The sequence below is a fragment of the Natator depressus genome, chromosome 10 (genome assembly GCF_965152275.1).
Source record: "Natator depressus isolate rNatDep1 chromosome 10, rNatDep2.hap1, whole genome shotgun sequence".
Lineage (NCBI taxonomy): Eukaryota > Metazoa > Chordata > Testudines > Cheloniidae > Natator > Natator depressus.
The window spans coordinates 43,826,704-43,852,806 of record NC_134243.1 but is presented as its reverse complement, the minus strand read 5'-3'; the positions used below and the strand labels follow the sequence as shown (position 1 = coordinate 43,852,806).

Genomic DNA, 26,103 nt, shown 5'->3' with positions numbered 1-26,103 from the left:
AGGATTTTTGGATAAAAAACCTGGTTTTAAATTGGCTCAGGGCCTTCTTCCTGATCCAGAAAATGGACAGGCCCTTGGCTCACGGATGCTCTGGGGAAGAGCTGTGTGCTAGCTCTGTTGAACTTGTGACCACCAAAGGCACCACCGCTCCTTTATGGGGTTTTAAAGGAGGGCTCCAGCCAGAGCTTCAATCTCCCCATGTGTAAAAGCGGCTAAGGAGACTGACCACCTGTGCACAGCGCTGTGAGCACTATGATTGAGCAGAGCTAGGTAAGGTGGTGGGGGTGCGGGCTGGGGACATGGGGAGGAAAAGTTGTTTTTGCAGAAATCCCAGTTGCAGGTGCTGGAGAAGGGGGTAGTGGCAGGTCAGGGGACAGAGGTGTTAAGACTCTTTATCTTGAGCAAAAAGAAAAGGAGTACTTGTGGCACCTTAGTATTTTCCTCAAGTATTTTCCTCTGCATGCAGCCAATGAAGTGAGCTGTAGCTCATGAAAGCTCATGCTCAAATAAATTGGTTAGTCTCTAAGGTGCCACAAGTCCTCCTTCTCTTTTTGCGAATACAGACAAACATGGCTGCTACTCTGAAACTTGTCTTGAGCAGGGTCTCAGCTGGGACAGAGGAGCTGTAAGGAACGCCCAGAGCCGAGCTCAGGCTATTACACAAAGGGCCCTGGCGAGAGTGGCCCGCGAGGCCCGCGCTAGTTGCTCCAGGACTGAAGGCTGAAAAGCGAAACCGAAAGGGAGCTGGAGCCCGAGGGAGCGGCTGCTGCGAGGAGCGTGCACGCGCTGGAAAGCCCCTCTCGGCTCGGCTAACCTGTCAGCGGCATGTCTGCCTGGTGACGAGTGATGCGGGAGGCCTCACCCCGCTGTGATTGGCCCGAGGCAGGCAGGGTATAAAGGCGCTGGCGGGCAGCGGAGGTGCCAGTCCGCTGAGGGTGAGCGCGGAGGAGCGTGTGTAGCTGGAGCCATGGCTCGGGGTCTCAGCGTGTTGGTGCTTGTGCTGCTCGGACTCGCCGGCCTGGAGGCGATCAAAAGTAAGACCCGCTCCGTGCCGGGACCGCTGGAGGGGCGCATTGAGACCTGTCCCGGGCCGCGCAGTGTCCGAGCCAGACGGGGGGGTCCAGCCCGGGGGCCGCCGGCAGCCTTAGCCGGGGACAGCTGCCCGGGGAGCCGGGCCCCGCTCCGAACCGGAGCGCGAGTCTCGCCCCAGCTGCGTGGAGCGCGCCGAGCCCCGTGCTGCTCGCGGGGCCACCCCCCGACAGCCCGGCCCGGGAGCGGCTCCCCTGACTGGCGCCCCGCGGCCGCCCGGCTGGGTTGTTGCGGGACCCGCTGGGTCGGGCGGCTCCGGCTGGCTGTGCGCCAGGGGCTTTCTGGGAAGGCGCCTGATGGCGCTGCGCGCCTGGCTTTCGCTGGGGAGGGGGACGCCTCTGCCGCGGTGGTGGGAGGGCGCTGGATGAGCCCCAGCAGCGAGGTTAGCTCCGCCGCGGGAGCCCCCAGGGCTGCGTTCCTGCTGGGGGTGCCCTGGTGCGGCTACAGCCTGTACCCAGAGGAGTGCTGCTGGGGTAGGGACCCCACCTCCCTCCGCGACTCAGCAGGAGCCAGGTTCCACTGACCCTGGTTGCAATAGGGTAACTGGATAGCGAGTGTGAAAAATCGGGAAGGGGGTGTGGGGTAATAGGCACCAATATAAGACACAGGTCCAAATAGCGTGGCTGTCCCTATAAAATCAGACTGTCTGGTCAGCCTAGCTGTCAGGGAGGTGCTGGTCCTACACTGGCAGAAAAGCTGCTGTGGGCGTAGACTGTCTGTACTGGGGCTGTGCCAGCGTAGAGGTTCTTGTTGTGTCTATGCCACGGGGATGGCTCGCGTGTTGGTTGGGCTAAGTGGTTTTTCACACCCTAATGGACATGGCTAGACTGATCTCTTGTAAGTGTAAACCAAGCTGCTTTGGGCCAGTAGAACCTCAGAGCTCTAGACTCCAGAGTTACAAACTGACCAGTCAACCACACACCTCATTTGGAACTGGAAGTACACAATCAAGCAGCAGAGATATGGGGAGGGGGGGGAGGAAGCAAATACTGTATAGTACAGTACTGTTAAATGTAAAATACTAAAAAAATTAAGGGAAAGCCTAATTTTTTTTTGACAAAGGAAGGAAACTATTTCTGTACTGCTTTCATTTACATTAAGATGGTTAAAAGCAGCATTTTTCTTTTGCATAAACAGTTTCAAAGCCAGTGTTCAGTTGTAAACTTTTGAAGGAACAATCGTAACATTTCAGATTTGTGAACAGCCTCCATTCCCACAGTGCTCATAACTCTGAGGTGCTACTGTACTTACGTGCCTTGCGGTTTCTTAACAAAGAGCTTTTAAAGGCTCAAAATCTAGGAAGCTGGCATTGTGTCTTGGCTTGGCTCAGCTCTTTGAGTCATAAGTGTGCAGCTGGTGGAGTCTGGCTGGGGGGAGACAATTACAGCAGCTAGGATGTCACTCAGCTCTGTTCTTTTCTCAATCCCTTTAGCTGCCCCCAAAGTACATGTGTACTCCCGCTACCCAGCGGAGAATGGCAAGCAGAACGTCCTGAACTGCTTTGTGGAGGGGTTCCAGCCTCCAAACATTCAGGTCACCTTGCTGAAGAATGGTGAGAAGATGGATAACGTGGAAACGTCCGACCTTTCCTTCCGCGAAGACTGGAGTTTCCAGCGCCTGGTGCATGTCCCATTCACTCCTAATGGGAAAGATGCATATGTATGCAGAGTGGAGCATATCGCCCTTGACAGTCCCAAGAACATCAAATGGGGTGAGTATTTCACTACTTCCATCTTGTTCACTTCATCCCTCAGCAATTGTAGACTGGATTTGGATTCTGTTGCTACTGAGATCCTGCACTCTGCCAGAGAATGCAGCTTGTCTGCTTAGTCACAAGTCCAGTGTCTTTTTTTTCTTTTCTTTTTTTCTTTTAAGCGTAATATAATAGGGTGAGTTCCTGATTTCTTGTTTCTAGACACCTTTTGACCTTTTCCTAGGCTCCAGTGAAATAAATTGTCTCTAACTGCCAAAGGGAACATAGAATCATGGAATGTCAGGGTTGGAAGGGACCTCAGGAGGTCATCTAGTCCAACCCCCTGCTCAAAGCAGGACCAATCCCCAACTAAACTAAATCCCCATGGAAATTAATACACTGCATTGGAACATCTGATAGTAATGGAAAGAGGGAGAGACTAATTTCTGGAATATTGGACGTGCTGTAGATCAGGCCAGGCTATATCTACGCTGCAGACCTTACAGCGGCACAGCTGTACTGCTACAGCCCTGCTACTGTAAGGTCTCCCATGTAGCCACTCTTTGTGGCAGGAGAGAGCTCTCCTGCTGGCATAATTAAGCTACCCCCAACGAGCGGTGTTAGCTATGTTGGCAGGAGAGGCTCTCCTGCTGACAATAGCACTGTGTGCACCAGCAGTTTTGTTGGTAAAACTTAAGTTGGTCCAGGGGTGTTCTTTTCACACCGCTCATCGACAAAAGTGCTGGCGTAGACATAGCCTCAGTTAGCAGAGCTCTGGGGAAGGTATGCACAACCCCTGCCTGCCCACTCGGTACCTGGCTTGAATGTTATCATAGTGTCTTAATGGTATCTTAATCCCTTATGCTCATCTCGAAATAAAAATTACCTGAACAGATATGTCAGATGTAACTTTTATATAACTTGCCTGTTGAAAAAGGGTAAGTGAGAAGATAAAAAGATGTATTTTATTAAAAGAGCAGTTTTTGTCAGAGAAACCATTTTCAACCCCAGCCTGGTCTCTTACTTTGCTCCGCAGGCTTTTCTCTGTCTTTTTTTTTTTTTTTTTATTTGATACATAATCACCAACAATAAAAGATCCAGGACTTTGAATTTGTCTGGCATCACAAGCATGACAGGGTGGAACGGAATCCAGTTGACTTCTGCTTGCTGGGAGGAGGAAACCCAATTAGTTTTGGTAAACTAAGCAAAGATGCTTAGGACAACTGGCAAGAGGATGAGGGGTGTGGTGTCTGTTTCTTTTCTGGCCCAGTCCATAGTCCCTTAGCATGAGCAGTGGTGGCTTATCACAGGGCATCTGTCTGGCTGCTAGAGTGATAGAACTCTCCTAGCTCTGCATTAGAATTGTTGTGATTGATGGGAGGGTTATTTGTGCAGCACAGCCATGTCTTGGAAGTGAAGTCTAACATCCTGTTGTCCTCTTTTTTTTGCAGACCCAGATAATTAACCTGCATCTTAGACACATATGGTAAGTTATGGATATTTCATTTCTTGCTGTCAAAGTGAATTTGGTGCTAGACTGATCCTTAGGTTGAAGCCCAGGGGAAGGAAGCAAAATGTCTGCCATGCTGAGGCAGAAAGCCAGGGAGAAGATGAACAGGCAGCTCTGTCTCTAGCTTATTAGTTGGTATGTGTGTCGCCTTGAATTGTTCCACTGGTAACAATATTGTCTCCTTATGGAGACTCCACTTGCTTGTCCAAGGATTAGAGAGCAGCCTTTTAAGCAAAATATATTTTTGTAAAGCTTATGACTTCACTTGGCACCTGGAAAGAAGGGTTATTTATATGTCACAGGGTCTGCTAGTCACCAGACCCCATGGTATTTTCTCTTGATGGGTGGGAAGAGGTAGATTTGGCAGTCCTTGCTTATGATCTAACTATATCTCCGAGGAGGGCTGGCTAATATTGCATTAAAGTTAGAGGGACAGTAGTCACTATAAGGCATCATTTGTGGCCAGGGGGAGCGGGCACGGGGCAGTCTCTTGCCAGGCAGTGCTGGAGCAGCTTTGGGTTGGTGAATTATAACAAAGGGCTTAATGTGCAGCACCAGCAAATGCAGCACACCAAGTGTGAACAAGTAAGAGGTGAAGTTTCAGGTACAGTGCCTTAAACTATCTGAGAAGCTTGGGCATGTGATAGAACAACACTTGGGAGATGCAGCAGCTCTTAGAATCTATGACGTCCGGAACCTGTTAGGGTTTATACTAGTTCAGGGGTCAGCAACCTTTCAGAAGTGGTGTGCTGAGTCTTCATTTATTCACTTTAATTTAAGGTTTTGCGTGCCAGAAATACTTTTTAATGTTTTTTAGAGGGTCTCTCTCTGTAAGTCTATATATTATATAACTAAACTATTGTCATATGCAAGGTAAACAAGGTTTTCAAAATGTTTAAGAAGCGTCATTTAAAATTAAATTAAAATGCTGATCTTACGCCACCGGCCTGTTCAGCCTGCTGCCGGCCTGGGGTTCCGTTTGCCTAGGCTGGCCGCAGGCTGAGCGGGGCCTGTGGGCAGCACCCCGGTTGGCAAGGGGCCGGCAGCCAGAATCCCAGACCAGCAGCAGCCCTGCCCACATAGATCCCGGCCCTGCCCACATAGAGTAGGTACCTACCTTCTCCCTGGTTCTAGCGCACTCTCTTCCTCTCTCTGCACTGAGATGAGGGTGGGAGTATGCTGAGAACAGGGTTGGGGTGTAGGGTCTGGCCAGGAAATAGAATGAGGGAGGGGGCATAGGGTTGGAGCAGGAGGCTTAGGTGTGAAGTGCTTTACCTGGGCAGTTCCCATTTGGTGCGAGGGGTGCAGGTGGGAATGTGGGGCAAGGGGTGTAGGAGCTCCTGTTTGGTGCAGAGGGTGGAGGTGGGAATGTGGGGGGTGCAAGAGTCAGGGCAGGGGGTGTATGAGGAGGTTGTAGGAGTCAGGCCAGAGGGCTGGGGCGGCTGGGTATGTGTGGGGGTGCTGGAGTCAGGGCTGGGGTCATGGGGAGGTGTAGGGGTCAGGGCAGAGGGCTGGGGTGTGTGTGGTAGGGTCGTGGGGGTGCTCCCAGCCCCCTGCCCAGAGCGGCTCACGGCAGGGGGCTGGAGGGGATATGCCCTGATTCCACCCCCCTTCCCCAAGGCCCCCAGCCCACCTCTTCTCCCCCTCCCTCAAGGGCCATCAGCTAATCTGCAGCAGGGAGGGAGAGGAAGGAGGAGGGGCAGGAACCCAGCACAGTGGGGGAAGAGGCAGGGGAGGGGGGACCTTGCCTGCCCTGCAGCAGCAGCTGGCAGGACCAAGCTTCTTCACCCTGCCCCTGGGGGGGGGCGGAGAAAAGCGGGGCTGGTGGCTGGGTCCCGGCAGGCCACAGCGTGCCATTATAAATCTGCTCCCGTGCCGTCTTTGGCACATGTGCAATAGGTTGCCGACCCCTGTATTAGTTGTTTGCAGCTGGGATCTCTGAGCCCGGTTCTCCATTTCAGATTGCTTATTTTTTATGGTAATATAAGCTTTATTAATAAAACACAATCTTCTTTTTTTTTTTTTTTTCCCCTTTTCAGGTCTGAAGAACTTCTGCCTTGAAATCTGAAATCAGCTTAAACCCTAACCCATTTTCCTCTGTGCTCTTCACACCCCACACTCATTTTGTGTTGGAGCTGAATATATAGCTTTAAACTGATGCTAAATAATTTGTTTGGGGGTGGGATGTGGGGGTGGTCTTTTGAAATTAAAAACTTGCTAGTGTGAAATGTTAGATTTGAGCCTGGGGCCCTCATCTGTGTATGGCAGTGTGACATTAGAGCTGGCCTCACACCAAAATTATCAATGCGCTGTCTGCTTAGGTGGAAAACTTGGGTAATCTGGTGGTGGACATGTTATAGAATCATTATAGATTTTATGCAAAGATAAGCCAAACTTGTATTGGTCAGTCTGGCAGGTGTGTTACTGCTATTTAAACTGGCACTTGTAAAGTAAATCCTAAACACGTCTCAGGGTCTTTTAAGACCCATGGATCCTTCTTCTAATCCAGCCATGCTGTGCTCATGGTATTGAGAGAGAGAATTTGCACTGCAAATTTGGAAGATTTTTGTCTTTCCAGTAGCTCCAGAACATAAGAGCTATAACAAGGTCCCAGTACAGCAGGGATGGGAACAGCATTGAGGGCTACCAGGGCCTGAGTGCAACACATGTTGCCAAGCCCTTTGGGGTGAGCAATAGTAGAGCTTTCAAGAATAGCTCTTGGCTACAGCATTTCTTACTATAAATGCCAATCAATTAAAATAGTCAGTTAAAGCAATAAATCCATGCGTGCAAGTCTGTTAAACATTTTTGGACAATCTATATGGATCTGTTTTACTAATTAAAAGGAGAGTGTAACACTTTGTATGGTTCTTAATTGTACAGAATGATGTTTTGTCTTAAATATATCTTTTAAAAAAAAAAACCAAAACCCTGTGGAAGTTGTGATTTCTTAAGTTGAAGAGAGGACATTTCTTGCCTTGCATTGGGTTCATCAAGGCATGCAATATGTCTGTCAATGAATTAGTCTCCCTGCTGTAAGAGCAGCTGCTCAAATCTTTTGTTTTCCACTTTCTGATAAAAGGAGATTGTGTTCTTGATCCATATGATCATTGACTTCTCAGCTTTGTCTTCAAGTCCTGCACAGCTCTGCTCCCAACAATCCTTTGCTTTCTCCTGACACACTTCCCCTTCTCCCCCTCTTTTTGCCTCTGCTGCCCCTTGTGACAGACATGGCCAATTCACACCATTGAATTTAGTACATTTGGAGTCAATTGTATTCAATGCAAATGTTCTGTATTATTGTGGGCCTGGATGATTAATGAACTATATTGAAAATTGTAGTAGACAAGAATGGTCTTTGAAGTCAATATGTGTGAAATGGAACTCCTAGGAGGTGAATGCAAATATCATCTAAAAGTTGGGCGTCAAAAAAAAAAACTAGCGCAAGATACACTCTGAGGAGGGGGCACCATTGTCCACTGACTATCTGATCCTGAAGGCTGGCGATCAAAGACCCAAGTTGTGTAAAGAAACAGGGTGATCTGTGCCATCTGGGTTCTTATTCATAACAGCCTCAGCTCAGGAGGACTGACTCCAACCACAGCACCTGTGGGGGATGATCTCTGGTAAGTTTTATTAGCATGCATGTAGGTTCTTTTATTGTTTAGCATATTTTCTGTAGTGCGTTTACTTTAAGAATAAATGCTTGCTTAGAATCAGCTGTGTGGTAACTGGGCACTTTTGCTATTTTATCACCTCTGAAGAGAGAGCAAAAGCACAAATACCAATCTGTTATGCCCAACAAGCCAGACTGCTTAACTGTGTAGGCAAGGAACTGTGCAGTCTGGAAAAACCCTGGTTAGGAGGGGAAGAGGTACGGGTCTCTATCTACGAGTGGTGATGGCTTCTGGCTCCTTAGCCTAGACTGGGAGCCTGTGCTGGGCCATGGAGGGGAATACAGGTGCAGTTTCCAGTCCCTGTCCTTGCACAAACTCCTATAAGACATCCTCATGACCATGCTTCTGTTTGAGTCAATTGAATGATGATCCTTGTTTCAGAGTAGCAGCCGTGTTGGTCTGTATCATCGAAAAGAACAGGAGTACTTGTGGCACCTTAGACTAACAAATTTATTTGAGCATAAGCTTTCGTGGGCTACAGCCCACTTCATCAGATGAAGTACTCCTGTTCTTTTTGATGATCCTTGTATTTCTGGAACACCCAACTTCGCTATAGGGTGGGGCAGAGCTATGGGAAGAAGACCAGCTCAGTGAAATTGAGACATTGTCAATAAGGGTGGTCTTCAGACAACTTTTCAGAAGGATTTTGAGTGAGTCCGTTCTTCAGTGGTCCATCAGGAAAGAGAAGACTTGTTCTTTGAAGACAAATGAAGAAACAAATACATGGTGACTTACTTAAGGAGGTCTGATTTTTTGAGGCTGCCCGAAATACTGCCAGAACAATACAAATGCCCCACCAATAGCTCTGAGAAGGTGTAACATTCAAACAGACTAGCAGATACCTACTTTAAATAAAGCTGTTGCCAGGTGTCAGGAGGGAAAACCACCATGTAGTTCAGCTGCTTTGAATTTCTTGTAGGCTTTTCATTCCTGGCTCTTGGAGCCTTGCTGGGAGAATAATACAACTCACTTAACATTTAACTTTAAAAAAAAAAAAAAAAAATCTGAAAATGACTAAAGCCTTCATGCATAAACTTATAGGTTACACTAAGGTCTGTACTGTTTTGTTCTTCAAAACAGTAAAGTAAGATTTAAGCAGGTGGGAAAGAAACAAATTGAAACTTGAGAAATTCATCAGTTTCTCCAGATTTTATTCAAGTGAACAATCCACTTTATGCAACTGTGTTTTTGCTTTAGGATAACTTAAAGAACACAGCATATATGCAAACTTATGCTTTCTCACAAGTGTAGCTGTGCTGTGTTATAGAAAGGCAGGCTGGTCCAGGCTGGTGAGTCCATTCTACCATGGACGGAGAGCCAGGGTTCCTTTCTCCTACAAACAACTGTCAACACAAAAGCCAGGCTAGTATCCAGTTTTGTGGTGGTCCTCAGTGTTCAGGTATGTCAAGAAACAAGATTCTGGAAGGAATGGCACCAAAAACAGAGTTTCTAGCCCCACCAGAAGTTGTTTGGCTTGATGGAGAAATTACTGGATGAAATCCTATACCTGTTGTGATCATAATGGCCCCTGCTGGCCTTATTTTCTGAAAAAGCCAATATTTTCTTTGTGTAACAAAGAGCAAGTGCCCAGTAAGGAACTAATATGGGGCAGGGACAGAGCCTAGGATGCAGGGTACCCTAGTGATTGCAGTGTGTTCCATGTGATCTGATGGCGTGACTCTAACAAGCTTGTTGAGGCAGAACAAGCATGCATGAAAGACATTATGGAATTCCATCCCTCTGCTTTGAAAGGATGTGACCACTTTTTCCCATTTAATCATGAAATTATTTTTAACAAGCAAGGAAGGCAGACATTGTGCAAAGTAATCTCCTCCCATTTAAGGTTTTGTACTTGAAGACAGCATTTGCTCAAAGAGGCTCTCTAATTATGGAAATTTTAACCTCAGGCTGGGTAAGAGAACTTTTTCTGAAAACACAGGAATAAAGAAAAGTCTGGTATATTCCAGTTGAGCTGATGCTCTGTAAGAGACAGGAATTATCTGTATTTTAAAACCAAGAAAAGTGTATCAAATTAAACTCCATTCTATTTTTCCAATCCCCTAAATTAGCAGGGAGCAAGTGAGTATAAATGTATTAGGTTTCCAATCACTTTCCTGCATTCTTGCACATTAGCAGAGGGTGGCAATGTTTGGGAAGCAAACATGGGAGGGAAATGTTAGGTCTTTAACAATAAATTGTATCCTTTGAAAGTTTTAAGCAAAAAATCCACTAGAGTGTTTTTATTGAGGTGTGAGGCTTTGCAAAAGTTTGTTTTCACAGCAGCTACATTTGGGTCTAAATTGATCTGAAAGTTCACCTTTAATTACTGAATGGGCGAGTAACACTTATATTATTTTATTTTATTTATTTATTTATTTATTATGTAAGCATGAATATGTTAAAAGAAAAGGAGTACTTGTGGCACCTTAGAGCCTAACAAATTTATTTGAGCATAAGCTTTTGTGAGCTACAGCTCGCTTCATTGGATGCATGTGGTAGAAAATACCATGGGGAGATTTTATATACATAGAGAACATGAAACAATGGGTGTTACCATATATACTGTAACACAGCTGCTACTCTGAAATATGAATGTTATTACTACTGCCCATCTCTCTAGCTATAACCTTCCTCCCCAGGTTTCTGTGACCTCATAGACTCTCACCAAGCAGCTAATGTTCGCACAGTACTTTTAGATATTTAAGATTGTAGAAATACTGAGCATTTATATTAATTACTGTCATTAGGAAAACACTATCTACTCATATGCTTCCCACTGACTAGCAGACTTCCCAATAGTTGTCCCAGGTTTAGCAGAACTGTCCTGTTTTGACACACCCCCCCCCCCAACCCTTTGTCCTGGTTGAAGTGGCTCCTGCCCTACAGGCCTTGGCTCCCTGCTCCAGGTATTGCACAGTGACCCTTGTCACACAGTCTCACAGTGATGGTCAGGTTTAGCCTGGCCTGCTGACTGTGTGTGTGCGTGCCCAAGCTAAATTTGAGTGAGTAGCATTGTGACCTGGTACAGGGGGTCAGGGGTCCAGGTCAAACCTGAGCAGTGCTGTGCACTTGGGCCAGGTCATAATACCCAGGGTGAGGAGCTGAGCCCTGCCAACCCCACAGGATAGGAGCCCAGGAGTTGCTGCTGAGGGGTGAGTGGGGGGCAAGTTTTTCAGCAGAGCTGCTGACTTTTCAGACTGCCTGAGGCTTCCTCCAGCCTTTATGCCCTTCACACCCCTCCCCTTCAGCTCTGCCTGGTGCGCCACTGCGAGTGAGGTGCTATGCACACAGCCTGGCCTGGGAGAGAGCAGAGAGGAGCTGCCCTGAGTCTGCCTTCCCCTTCACTCTGGGACCACAGAGCCATGGTGCAGGCTGCCGGCAGACTCAGGGCTCTGCTCAAGGTGGCTCCGCAGCCTGGGGCTTGCAGATGGCTGGGGGTAGGCCCTGGGGAAGAAAGGATCATAGCAAAAGAGGAGCCCTCACGCTCTCTCTCCATAGTGCTGGAGGAAGAGGAAGTTCCTCCGGAGGACTGGGGTGAGAAGAAGGAGGGGATGGCTGAGGGGCTCACCCCCTGAGCCTACCCATGGCCGGGGGGAGGAGGAGCAGTGAGGGGGATGCACCCTTAAGGGGCCATGAAGCATGGAGAAGAAGTAGCCAAGGGCAATTTCTCCTTGTGAATCTTACCAGGGCCTGGGGTAGGAGCAGCAGAAGACCCAGCGCCTAGTACAGGATTCTCTCTCTATGTTGAAATTCTGCAGGGGATTTTCAGTGAGTCCTAAAGTGTTGGTACGTGTTGAAAAATCCTGAGTGGCTAATAGCAAAGTGTAACCTACTGGTTCCAGGTGTTTTTTTAGTTCTCAGTTCTGGCTGGTCCTAAGAAAGATGATAAAAGCCTACTAGTGCAAGTGACTAAAGGCAGTGCTTCCTTAGTTCGAATAGCTGTGACTCACATTTTGAGTACTGAAGATCCGGGATTCAGTCTCCATCGCTGACCAGTGTGGAGCGGGAGGAGTTATTACCATATTGGACATTATTGGTTAGGACAGTTGAGCTACAAAACCAAGGGTTGCTGATTTAAGACTGTAGAAGGATAATTTTAGATTGGCTTTGCTTTTAAAATGATTACCTCACTGTGAAGAAGCAGTCAAAAATACGTCTATGGACCTACATTTCCAAACGTGACTTTTGCATGCTTAGCTGGTATGTGATGGTGTCTGGAGTATATCTGGAAACTGGGGCTTCTCGGGTCTATGTGTGGAAGGTAGCTGTGTAGTGGTGAGTTGGGGTGTCAAGGACATACTTAGGGATAGTTGTTTCTGTTGCATATTTCTCTGGTATATGTAGGAGATATGAGGTGTGGGTGTTTGGGGCATATTTTAGGGCTGGGGAATATCTGGGGGTTCTGGAGTGTAGCTGGGACATTCATTTGTGTGCAGTAATACATCTGGTGAGCAAGGTTTTGTCGGTGCTGGGGCTAGATCTGTGAGGTCGGGGGTTGGGGAATGGTTGTGTGTACGTGGTGATATAGGGCGGGGCTATGTGTGCTTGTATAGGTTGTGTTACTTTGTATGGGTAGTTCCTCGCAGGGTGCGCATCTCTGGGTTGAGCGTTGTCTGCAACCGACCTGCAAAGTCTCAGGTGTTTAGTGGGAGACCAGGGAGTGAGCCTGAGGGCTGGCTCTCAGGTAAATTTGATTACTCCCTAAGTAGCTGCAAGGCTGGCCCAGTGTCAGGATGTACACTATGCTGATGCACCAACGTGGGCAGTTAACACTGTGTTTGTGGGTGGGTGCGGCCTTGGTCAAAGAGTCTCTCCCCAAGGCCCCTCTCAACAGGAGAGGTTTGCTGCAGATCCTCCTCATGCCTGGGTTACCCTTGCAGAGATCTGTGCCCTAGGCTAGGAGGGGGCATCTCATTCCAGTCATTTCCCTTCTGACAGGGTGGTCTTTGCTTGGTAGTTGATCTAAGACATTTCCCTCCAGCACGATGTCATCTTCCTCCAGCACAAACGTCTCCTCTTCCTCATGCACTTCTGTAAGTGACAATGAAAGCAAAATAAACCTCTTACTTGGCACCAGCTCCTCCGACCTGCCCTCAGGGCCACAAGCTGAAGATTTCACCAAGGAGTTGACCTGCCCTCTGTGCTTGGAATGGTTTAAGGAGCCGGTGATTTTGCCTTGTGGCCACAACTTCTGCAGACCCTGTATTGAGGAAATCTGGGGCAAGGCGGAGGTCTGCCTGTGCCCAGAGTGCCAAGCACAGTCCCCAGACAGGCAGTACATAGGGAACATAGTGCTGGAAAAACTAGTGGAAAAGATCAAGGGCTTTCACGTAGGGAAATGCCAGCAGAAGTGCAGCAAACATGGCGAGCCTCTCAAGCTCTTCTCGAAGATGGATGGGAAACTGGCCTGCTTTCTCTGCAGAGATGCCCAGAAGCCTGAAGATCAAAGCTCCCAATTCCTACTCCTCCCAGATGCTGTGCAGTTCTATGTGGTAAGGCTCAGACAAAGGAAGGTGTGAAACATTCTCTGCTACTTTAGCACATTTTACAGAGAGACCTTTCCACTGAAGAGAATGTGGAACATTCAATATGTTACAGTGTTGCCAACTCCCACAATGTTGTTGAAAATCTTGCCATATTAGATATTATTCTTAAAGTCCTGGCTCCTGGAATTCTATGATCGTGTGAGACTCTCAGCTTTCATTTCAAAGTAATAACAGGATCCTAGCCTTCATGGTTGTGAAGAAACACTTGAAAACATGACCCAAGTGAACCCCAAAGGCTCCGAAAACCAGGATGTGAATAAAAAGAACCCCACACTTATTATTTTTTTAAAAAATAATTATTTTAAGCCACTCTCTTGATTTTAGGGATCTGAGTCATGATTTTTGCATACTAAGCACTGTCCATGCTGCAATTAAAACATGAATATTCATGCAATATGTCACTAGCCAGAGGATTTTATCTTCATCACCAGGGCTTGAAGTGCTCACAACTCTGGAGGTGGGGTGATGGTTTAAGCCTCCTAGGTTATAGGGCAGCTAGAAATTCTGAGGGACAAAAGTGAGACCCAAGGGCTGCATTTACATTTCATAGCTGGAATTCACTGCCAGTGGTAGCAAAAGCGGAAGCTGTGGAGGATGCAGGTATTTTTACCATCATATCATCCAGCTGTACTAGGTGATAAAATTGCTTGAGCCCTGTGCATACTCTAATTTCCAGCAGTCGCACTGTCCCAGTGCTGAAGGATGACTATGAAATGTGTCAGTTATGAAGTGGAGTTAACATTCCACTGTGATGAACACTACTGCTCTTGGGGTAAATTCTGCCTCCTCTTTCCATGGCAGTGGCCCAGAACTAGCATGGTTGTCTGTGTAGGGGACAGAACAGGATTTGGAGAGCCCATGCAGGATAGGAAGATCCTTGCACACTACAAGACCTAGTTTCAAGTGGGGCTGCCCCTGGACCCCACTGTAGCAAGAATTTGGGAGCAGGGTGATCTACTTATCAAAAGCTAATAACTGGGTGCTGCTCAGGCTTTTAAGTTGATTAGCTGATATCCTCAAAGGTTCTGAACCCACATTGTATACTGAAGGAAATGTGACTCAGTATCAGTTTTATTAATTGGATTCTCATGAAGTTCCTGAGAAAACATCTAAGCTACTATTGGTACTTTTAAACTAAACTAAAAATCAAAATCAAATCCACACGTTAGTCTCAATATTGGATTGGAATTAAATAGTCAAATGAATGCTAAAAATAATCAATCCTTATCAATTCTAGAGAAGATTCTAAGAAGGTGGTTCTCTGTTTTGTTTTCAATCCCAACTAAAGAATTGCACCTAAATCAATCAAATCCAAGATTTAAAGCTCATCAAGAGCTTAATATGGAAGCCAATTACAGAGGTGCCTTCTTAGAATTCCTTTTTTATGTGATGGCTAACAAGGTCCTCTTCTTTTATAATACAGACTTTAACACAATGCTTTTGTACACATCCCAATGAGTAATTTTATGATCCAATATTTAGAGCTGTTTAAACCTGGGGAACTTTTCTTTCTGGTGCCTTCATTGTGTGAACTTTCTGAGGGTGCTCAGACACACATGCATGGTCATAACCACACTTTCCCACACCAAAATTAAAAAATATTAAGCAGCTGGGATGTCTTCCAGCTAATAAAAGTACAAAAAGGAAAAATAAGATAACAGGGTCTCATGAACTCTCAATTTTTGCAGTCTGGACTCTTGTAGAGTAAGAGCTGGACCTGCAGGCAAAGAGCCAGATGGTGATGTTTTGCTGATGCAACACTACACGTTAAAGGGCCTTATTTGGGTGTTGATCAAAGGCTGTTTGTTGATGTCATGGTTTCATGTCCCCAAGATGGCCAGTCTTGGAGATTCTGGAAGGTCAGCCTTGCCTCAAGTGGCTTGTTGACCTTATCCTTGATCTTATAGTTTGAAAATTTTGCTTGCTCAGTCTTGCAAGGCCTCCCTCCAAGCTCTTTGGACAAATCAAGTTCTGGGCCAACTTTGGAGCCATGCAACTTGCTCCAAGGAGCTTCTAATTGGGTAATTTCTTAGCAGGTGTCCACCTGGAAAAGTCCCACTTAGATTAGTCATTGAAAAAAAATGCAGTGTTTTGCATACCACAGAGACTGACATCTGTGACCCCTCAAAATTAGCAAAACTCTGTATGCGTGAGACCACTTTGGGGAAGCTGGCCTGGTTGTAACCAGGTGGAAAGGCCTTGAGATGACATTGTGTCACCAGTTTACAGGAAAGTTCAAAATCAAAATCATATAAAAATAACTGATTGAAAAAAGAACCCTAGCAACAACCAATCACTCAACATTCACCCAGCAGCAAAGTTAAAGATAAGTTCTCAAACCTATGTCCAGTTTTATCACCTGCAGTTCCTTTAGAACTGATGAATATACAGTAATTTTTTCTATTTTAGCACTGGGCTATAAGGCAAGCAGCTTATCTTTTGGCATCTTCATCTTGGTAGAGGGAAGTTACTTTAAAGCCTGTCAAGACAAAAGCCATTTAAAACATATAAACTGAATTTGTATAGGGTCTGTACTCTCAAGGTATTCCTTTCACACTTTCATGTGGTAGGAGCACAGATGCTGCTGATGCTAGTCTAGCCCTAAGGCTGGAGTGTCAAACAGTGACTGGCTCCATTGAATGACCTGGGGGTTTCAGTAAGTCCCCAGCACAGAGCAGGCTGCTCAGGGTGTATACTGGTGGTAGGATTTGGGCCTTTGGCAGTTCACCGTTATCCAGTGTAACTGCAGACTCAAGAAAACAATACTGCAACTGATTACACGAGGCCCATTCAAAGGGGATCTTCCCAACCATAAGGGCTAAAACCTTCATTTAAAAACTCCTGAAAGCTAAGATTCTGCAGATCCTAATGGGTAAGATCTAGTCACGAGGGCAAGTTTTTTATTCACCATTCATCACACCCCGATTTAGCTTTCACTAATCTTTCTCACCACATGTTTTGATTTGTCCAGATGTTTGCACTGGAAGAGATATTTGCTCCTTTTCAAATTTGTCCAGCAGGGAGGTCACGAAAGCTCAGTGTGTGATGTCATGATAATTTCCATGACAACAGACTGTGACACCACAAACCCATAGTAAAAAGAAAAGGAGTACTTGTGGCACCTTAGAGACTAACCAATTTATTTGAGCATGAGCTTTCGTGAGCTACAGCTCACTTCATCGAAAGCTCATGCTCAAATAAATTGGTTAGTCTCTAAGGTGCCACAAGTACTCCTTTTCTTTTTGCGAATACAGACTAACACGGCTGTTACTCTGAAACCCATAGTAATGACTGTTGCAGAATTCATTGTCAGGAGGAGATAGTGCGAGAGGGATGAAAAGCTCCTCTATAGATATATTTGCATTCAAAGCAAAGGGATCTGAGACAGATATTGGCTGAGGGACTGGATTTGTGTTTAATTATTCAAGCTGGCCCAGCCAAAAGTCTCTCTTTAAATTCTGTTTAGGACTCTACTTAACCATTGTGCAGTGATTAAGACGCTAAGGGAAGTTGCTGGTATCTCCCCAGTGTATTGAGCTCTCCTTAAAGGTGGGCTGTAGGAATCTCCTCTGCTTCCTACCTTTTGTATGGCCTCAGAAGTGGAGGGCTTGTGCTCTCTGGGATGGGGGAGAGGTGGAGCCCTAGGTGGGTCTCACTGATCTCAGAAGGCAGAGTGCCTGCTGGCCTGTTCTTGGAGCAGTTCAGGGAGACATTCACAGTGGTATGGAGTAGATAGCATGCATGATGCCCTTAAAGGGGGAAGGGGAATGCTGCACTGATCCACAAGGACAGTAACCTGGGTTTGGCGGACAGTAACCTGGGTTTGGAGGGCTGCAGCAGCCATCAAAGAAACAACGTTTTAAAAGAGAAGTACCAAATATGATCAGCAATAGGCTATATATTCATGGGCTAGTGTCTGCCATTCTCTCTTCCCCCACAAGGGTTCCACTGCCCAGCAGCAGTTCTACCTGCAGGGAGGCTGTGGACTGAGGTCGCCTAACCCAGTGGCTCTCAACCTTTCCAGACTACTGCACCCCTTTCAGGAGTCTGATTTGTCTTGCATACCCCCAACTTACACCTAACTTAAAAATTACTTGCTTACAAAATCAGACATAAAAATACAAAAGTGTCACAGCACACTGCTACTGAAAAATGGCTTACTTTTTCATTTTTATCATATAATTATAAAATAAAACAATCGGAATATAAATATTGTACTTACATTTCAGTGTTCAGTACATAAAGCAGTATAAACAAAGTCATTGTCTGTATGAAATTTTAGTTTGTACTGACTTTGCTAGTGCTTTTTATTTAGCCTGCTTTAAAATTAGGCAAATATTTAGATGAGTTGATGTACCCCCTGGAAGACCTTTGCATACCCCCAGGGGTACATGTACCCCTGGTTGAGAACCACTGACCTATTTCCTGTAGTCTTTCCATAGATTACAGAGAATAATCTAAGTGCCTCTGGTACCCCTAATCTCAACTGATCTCCAACATAACAAGTGGAAAACTGCAAGAGAAAAATTAGGTCTCATTAGGTCCATCTCCCAGACATCCACTTAGCTTCAGCTAGTATAAATAACTACATACGTTACAGCATAATGCCTGTGTTTGTCATACCAACAGGAAAAGTTGATCTCCACCAGAACTCAGCTGGAGGCCACTGTGCAGGAATTAAAGACTCTGAAGAATGCCCAGCAAGAGAAGATCTCTTGTCACAAAGTGAGTAGCATTCATTCAAAAAGACCTGATTTTAATGCACTTCAGGTGGCATTCTTGATGAGAACAGCACTTAGGGGTTTCTTATTAGAATAAAGAGTCTAGCGTGAGTAGTCCGTTTACTACTAAGAACAAAATGATGTGCGGTAAATATGCAGATGTATATATTAAGCATCTTAATGCACATTGAAATGTGCCTGCATTAAAAAAATCCTTTGCTGCATGGGCATTCAAAAAAGTACTTGGAGAGAACTTCATTGGCTTTGCCCACTAAGTCCCTCAACAGCCCATCTTCCAGAATCCAATATGCATGTTCAGCTGTTTTGGGCATCACAGAAATGTAAGGCTGGAAGGGACCTCAAGAGGTCATTTCATCCATCCATTGCACAGAAATCCCAAAGGTCTGAATAAGTCTGATTAACATCTGAATGTTGGGGCCTTACTTGAACCAAACCTCTGCGTGTTTGAGGTTTCCCCATCACTGCTGAAGGCTCACACTTGACAATGCACCCAAGACATCTTCTATTACCTACAAAAACTGCACACTGTCTTAATTTCTTAGCAATGGAGCTAAATGGGAGTAGAATTTGGATCATTAGCTTCCTGAATGTGCGGAGTAAAGAAACTGCTCCATCAGGTGTAACCAGGAGACAGTTATAAATATCTACCATTCTTCCCAGATCTGCTTATTTCTAGAGCTCTGCAAAGTGTACGCTATCGGTTCTAGAGCTGGGTGGGAAATGTTTTTCCTGTCCCACAAATATTTTCAAGACTTCAGAAATTGTTCCCATTCCAGAGCAGGATGAAACCAAGACTTCCCAAAGTGTAATATTGAGGGTCAGGGCATTGCCTAAGATGTGGGAGACCTAGCTTCTTGTCCCTGCTGTAAATCAGGCAGAGCAGGGGATTGAACCCAGGTCTTTCATATCCTAGCAAGTGTCCTAATCACCAGGCTGTTGGCTAGCCTGGGGTACAGATTCTCTATCTCTCTCGCTTTGCTCAGAAATTCCCTCCTGGGCCTCAGAAACCTTCCCAACAAAATTTTCACCAAAACTGACCCTTTTTCATGGAAAGTTTCAGTTTTGATGAACATGCATTTTCTGGCAAAAAAACATTTCATCAAAAAATTCCTGACCAGCTCTAATGGGTTCAAAAAGGTTTGTGGAATATTTCTTTGGTTATTATTTGCAGTTCAAACTAACTCAAAGTGAACTCAGTCAGATTCACTGAGTTTCACCAGGTCTCACTGGAAAAACACAGGTTTCAGAGTAACAGCCGTGTTAGTCTGTATTCACAAAAAGAAAAGGAGTACTTGTGGCACCTTAGAGACTAACCAATTTATTTGAGCATAAGCTTTGGTGAGCTACAGCTCACTTCATCGGATGCATACTGTGGAAACTGCAGAAGACATTATATACACTGAGACCATGAAACAATACCTCCTCCCACCCCACTCTCATGCTGGTAATAGCTTATCTAAAGTGCAGGAGAGTGGGGCGGGAGGAGGTATTGTTTCATGGTCTCTGTGTATATAATGTCTTCTGCAGTTTCCATAGTATGCATCCGATGAAGTGAGCTGTAGCTCACCAAAGCTTATGCTCAAATAAATTGGTTAGTCTCTAAGGTGCCACAAGTACTTCTTTTCTTTTTGGAAAAACACAGTTGCTCCTGAAACAACCTTACATTTATTGCAATATTAATGAGTTTCAAGACAGCAGCACAATCAGGAAGCACCTGCTGAAGATGGGCCAGACTTTCATAACATGAGGTTTGCTCAGCGCTGCCAGTTTTGCATCCTCTTTTGCTTCTTGAGGATAATGCTTTGACCACTAGTAACATTTGTGTTTTGCATTAACAGGGTAAATAATGTATGCGCTGTCCCAACGGGGTACCTCTAGGGGAAAAATCTTTGACAATAGTGCAGTGGGCGTGCATACACTTAAAGTGGAAAGGACATGTGCAACACATCTCGAAGAACAAAAGTTATAGAACATGTTAGTAACTGTTTTGTATTTGTCCTGGCAGGAGTTCCATAGCAGACTTGACAGACCAAGGGTCTGTCCTTGTAAAGCAGATTCTACAATCCTCTAAGAAGGTATAAATGGTTCACAGGATACACTGGCAATTATAAAATATGAAACAAGTGATTTGTCACTTGTGCTTTATGAGCTGGTAGCAATTAGTTATCTGAGTAAATGTTTTTATCTGAAGCTGCTGAGTACAAGATATTTCCCATTAACAAACTGTGTGTGTTTTCCAGGAGAACAAATTTCATCTTCAGCACCACATCTCCTTAGAGTTTCTGAAGCTCCACCAGTTCCTGCATGGAAGGGAGAAAAGATTAATGAATGAGCTGCAAGAGGAGGGGAAAATCTTCCTCCAAGAAATGGAGGTGAATCTAAACAAGCTCCAGGAAAAGTGGCAGCGAGCCAAGGAGACAGTGTTACGCATTCAGTCCCGGCTCTACCAGCACAGTTCTATCGACTTCCTTACAGTGAGAAATCTGGTCTTAAACACTAACACAGAGTGACGTGTAGACTGACAGAGTAATAATTTGGGGACCATGAAGTTCCTTCTGCAGAGCACATGGGAGGGAGAACTGGAGAAGGGTGATCCAAGTCACCATCATTGGTTTTTACCTCTTGATATTTCTAACCCCAGCTGATTCCTAATGAGACGCTTTAAAATATTTATTTAGAAACATTTGTCAGCTAATGCCTGGATTTTATTATGAAGGGAATGTGCATGAAAATAGGCTAATTGTTTTTGTTAAGAGTTCTGCTCTCCTGCTTACTCCTCACCTGAAAGCCTGATCCTCTGTGATAATCCTGATACCAAGACCTGCACTGGGACAGCCAATGGATTGTGATTTTGGTTGGGGAATAAGTAATAGGAGCAGATGAAACCTCAGGAAGAAAGGATTCTGATTGACTTGTCCTGTGTAATAAAAGCTGAGAAATTCAAAGGAGCTAAAGTGTGCCCAACTCCTATGGACTTTCCTTGGGATTTGGGTGCCAAACTCCCTTTAGCCCCTTTGACAATCCCAGCCAAAGAGCACAGGAAAGGAAATAGAAAAAGTAGAATATATTCATGGAACTGTTTCTAAGCAGGACATTTCCCATAATTCCCTCTAAGGGATTGGTTGCATCTCCAATATCAAAACCAGAACAAGCTGCGAAATACCAAATATCCCGAGAAGCATGTTTGCTGAAATCACCCCTCAGACCCTGGCCAGGAGGGAGAAATGGAACATGCTCTGGAGGAAGGATAGAAACAGTTTCAGAGGAAGAGGCTGTGGCAGGTCAGGGTCATCTTCTCCTTTGAGAGTTCAAAAAAACTGTCAATTTCCTTTCCACCACAACATATAGCTGGCTGCTGGGGTTCTAAATACTATTAACATGTGCTATACAGAATGACACAGTTAATAAATAGCTCTTCTTACCTTTCTCTTTTTTTCCTTTGACAGGGCATAAAAACCTTCATGGAACAGTAAGTACATATTTATAGGATTCTTCAGTCTCTGTTAGAGCTGGGCAAATAGTTCATAACAAATCATTTAGTTGACAAATTTTGCTTCTTTCTGTTTGCAAAACCATTTATGAACAAATTGTGAAATTCTCAAATTGAGCTGTTCATAATTATTCACAAATTTCTTCAGCAAATGATTGCTGGTCTGCAGATTGTTTGCAAACAGCACCATGTGAATAGTCAGAACATGGAATTTGTGTGGGGTTGGTGCCATACATAAGTCACGTGGTATTATTCTCATTCCCAGATTGGATGATTTATGCTATTGATCAACAAAAGAGTGTAAATTCTGAATTGCATGATTGGGTGTGAAATTCCACTTTCTATTGCTGTTGATTAGTTTCACCACCTGAAATTCAGTTTTGGTGAATATTCAGGTTTCAGATTTGCTTATCCTGAGTATTTGTGCCTGTCACGATGTCTGATATGGGTCACAGCTGAGAGAGTCAGTCTCAGGTTAGACTGTCAAAGAACGGGGTAGACACTCCCTCACTGGCAGTATAACCTATAATTAGATTTAACCAAATCAGCAACAAATGTGTGTTTCTGGATCTATACTGGATCTATACTAGCTGGATCTACTGGGTCTATACTGGATCTATACTAGCTTACTATGGAGCCACAGACAGTCCCCTTAGACACTCCAACCTATACCACCACCCAGATGAACTGGATGTCTGTGATGAAAGGTTATTAAAACCCAAAATCACCATCTTTAGGTTCTTACAGCCACCTTAAAGAGACTGTCACTTACCCCCAGGTCAATGGATGCTCAAGAGCTCACTGCAAAGACAATGCTGTCAGTCAATTTCTTGGTAAACTAACTAAAGTTTTATTAGCTAAGAAAAAGAAATGAGTTATTTAGAAGCTAAAGCAGGTAAAATGTGTTACCTGTGTGAATGTGTGAATTAGAGTTTGTAAGTCCAAAATGATAACAGGGATGTTCAATCTGCTAGTTTTCTATACGTCTCTCTGGGTGCCCAAATAGTTTTTGGGGATCTCCATCCTTTTGTTCAAAATTTCCTCTGTTAGAATTCACCAGTCCAGAGATAGGACCCTGGCCACCTCTTTCCTACCCTTTCTTCTCCCTTTTTATATCTTGACCCTTTTTGCTGGAAAAATCTTTGCTGTGTCATGGGGTCAGGCAGTTCAATTGTGTCTGTGCTTTGCCATCAGTCCTTCATATGAATTGCAAATTTTTGCTTGCACCTTCTGTGCAGGTGCCCATTTGAGGTGTCTTCAGGAATGACATGCAGAGGCTTTTGTTTACAGTTGCTGAAGAGCTAACCTGTGGGCATTTCTCAGACTCACAATATGTTTGAGTTGCAAACATACAGCAAAATTTCATAACTCCACATACAATGTCGATACACAGAGTACAACAAGATAATAATACTCAGCAGATTATAACTTTTTCCAATGATACCTCACAAGGCATACTTTGTACAAGATTTATCACAATTTTGTAATCATATGATCATATTAGATTAGACACAGTGGTTTAATTAATCACAGTGCCAGTACAGCTTGTTTGCTAGAATGTTCACAGAAAGGGGAATCAAAAGGACTTGAATCCAGTCAAAGAAACTTTCTTTAACATTTTACCAAAGATGCTGCAAGGTTTTTTGCAGCATTAGTGCATCTGTAGCATCTGTATTTACTAGACACTGTAAACACAATCTAACAGGCAGTGTGCTTTGTGTCCTACACAGCTTGGAGCAAAAAGCAAGCACCTTATCTCTGGGTGCACTTGTCTGTCGTGAACTAAGCCTGGGACAGTTCAAGGGTCCAATTCAGTACACTGCATGGAAGGAAATGAAATCCATCCTCAGACCAGGTAACAAGATATTGCTTCATTATTCGCTACAGCCCATTTGACCCATTCCTGCTTTTTTTCAGTCCGGCTTTTATTTTTCCTTTTGTGTTGCTGTTCCATCCTGATTTTCAAAATGATAAATGAGCTATTACATGCAGTTTCCCCCTTAGTTTCTAGTCTGTTTCAATCTGTAGTTCACATGCAATAACAACATGCTGATATGCCTGGAGTCCCAGCACTAGAGGGAAAGGTTTACATCTAAACAAAAAAAATCATTTAAATTTAATTTTTGAAAATTATTAAAATATTTCTAGTACTGTTAGATTTTGTAAAACTCAGAGGCATGCTGGGAAGATAAATTCATTCACGTATGTGATCAAACACTATGATGAGAGCACCACAGAAATGCCCAGGAGAGAATTAATAGTTTTGGGATTTGGATGGTGTGCAATAAATAAGGCTTGGGGCCACACCCTGAATGAGGAGAATGAAAAACAAAAATGAAATAACTGTTCATTCACTCTGAAGTCCTGTGGAAGAAATAGCACATGATCATGTAATTAAAGACAGTATCATGATGCATACACACAAGGGAGCCAATTAAGGTTGAACAGAAACCTTAATTCTGATATTTCCTAACATTTGAGTAGTTGGTTTTACAACCTTAACATTTTTTTAACATTTTTTGAAGGGCGGGGGGATATGTAATATCTTCTGTACAAAAAAAGCACCATGAAGCAATGTTGAGGTTGCAAAGTCATAGTAAATTCAGGAAATTGCAAAACTTAACTCCACCCTCCTTTGTCTATGCTTTATGATTTTATTACAAGGCTGTATCCTGTGTCTCAAGTAATGCAATATAATATCATGCAAGTTTGTTATGAAATTATAATTGTACATTTCTGACATCCTGTTGTCAGCACATGCAAGACACAATCACACTACTTCTCAGATGATACAATATACCCACACACACTTTTCTACACTTTAGTTACATATGTGTAGCATATTGTAATATTTGTTAATGTATCTATGCTACTAGAAGTAACTCTATTTTACAGCTTTAACAGATGATCTGGCATATGTTTTCTGAGAGGCTCTGTAGATGGGACATGGCTCTTCCTGGATTCTAGTCCCAGCTGTGCTATAAATTTCTTTTATAACCTTGGGCCACCTCCCAGGTACTCACTTAACCCATTTGTAAAATAGGAGAGGTGGAGGAATGTGGTGATGGATGTTTGGGAACCCTTGTTAGAGATGGCTTGAGAAACGTAGTGCTAATCAGTGGAAGATGTAGGATTAAAATGGCTGGCTTCCTTTCTCTCTAGGCTAAGAGGTATTTTGTGGGAGAGCAACGTTGTGATCTGATTAAAGAGTGAAAGCACTTAAAAGGACTATCTGATGTGTTTCAGAGTAGCAGCCGTGTTAGTCTGTATCCGCAAAAAGAAAAGGAGTACTTGTGGCACCTTAGAGACTAACAAATTTATTTGAGCATAAGCTTTCATGAGCTACAGCTCACTTCATCGGATGCATCCAAAGCTCACGAAAGCTTATGCTCAAATAAATTTGTTAGTCTCTAAGGTGCCACAAGTACTCCTTTTCTTTTTGTGAATACAGACTAACACGGCTGCTACTCTGAAATCTCCCCCAAATAGATTTTCCCCGTAGTTTTTCCTTTGGTTTGGTTGCACCTACCTTGCTGGGTCGTTTTGGAACGATTTGGTGACGAACCCAGCTATGTGTAGAGCGCTTCTTCCTCTGTCTGCTCTGATTCTCCGGCTTGCTGATGAGAGGCCCCCAGGAAAGAGGAGAATTTCTCAGTTCTGGGACAGTTTTGGCAGCATTCCCAGGGCCCTGGTTACTCTGTAGAAAGTACCATGTTAAATGCTTTCTCTGATAACCATGTTTTCTTTTTCTACCAAGGTCTTTCCTTGGTGATTCTGGACCCGAAGACAGCGCATCCAAACCTCATTCTCTCTGAAGATCTGCGCTGCGTGAGACATGATGACACAAAGCAGATGCTCCCAGATACCCCAGAGAGGTTTGATTCCAGTGTTGCTGTCCTGGGGTCTGAAGGATTCACTTCAGGAAAACATTATTGGGAAGTGGAGGTGGAGAACAAGACCAAATGGACTTTGGGGGTGGTCAAAGAGTCCATCAACCGGAAAGGGAACAACACATTATCACCCAGGGATGGATACTGGCTTATAAGGCTCAGGAACAGGAATAAGTTTAAAGCTTTGGATATACCTGCGAGGGGTCTGACCCTGAGCACTAGCCTGTCTAGGATTGGGGTGTATCTGGACTATGAGGGGGGACAGGTGTCCTTTTATGATGCTAATAAGATGTCCCATATCTACACTTTCATGGACACTTTCACAGAAAAGCTTTACCCATACTTCTGTCCCTGCTTGAATGACTCCAGTGAGAACAGTGAACCCCTGAAAATCTTATTCAACATGTAGGAGCAGATTTGCTGACGCCTCCCCCTGTGAATCAGGTTTCCCTAGACACCAGTAGAT

General features: G+C 44.6%; 2 protein-coding genes across 2 annotated transcripts; both read left to right on the top strand.

Moving 5' to 3' along the window:
- Positions 1 to 882: 882 nt before the first annotated feature.
- Positions 883 to 7,167, top strand: B2M (beta-2-microglobulin). The gene is made up of 4 exons (XM_074964717.1): positions 883 to 1,034; positions 2,522 to 2,800; positions 4,234 to 4,268; positions 6,332 to 7,167. Exons 1-3 carry the CDS (start codon positions 968 to 970, stop codon positions 4,245 to 4,247), a joined length of 360 nt encoding a protein of 119 aa, XP_074820818.1. The 5' UTR covers positions 883 to 967; the 3' UTR covers positions 4,248 to 4,268; positions 6,332 to 7,167.
- A 5,787-nt stretch (positions 7,168 to 12,954) lies between these two features.
- On the top strand, positions 12,955 to 26,046 carry TRIM69 (tripartite motif containing 69). The gene is made up of 6 exons (XM_074964716.1): positions 12,955 to 13,461; positions 18,145 to 18,240; positions 20,498 to 20,731; positions 21,704 to 21,726; positions 23,478 to 23,602; positions 25,505 to 26,046. Exons 1-6 carry the CDS (start codon positions 12,955 to 12,957, stop codon positions 26,044 to 26,046), a joined length of 1,527 nt encoding a protein of 508 aa, XP_074820817.1.
- The last annotated feature ends 57 nt before the right edge of the window (positions 26,047 to 26,103 follow it).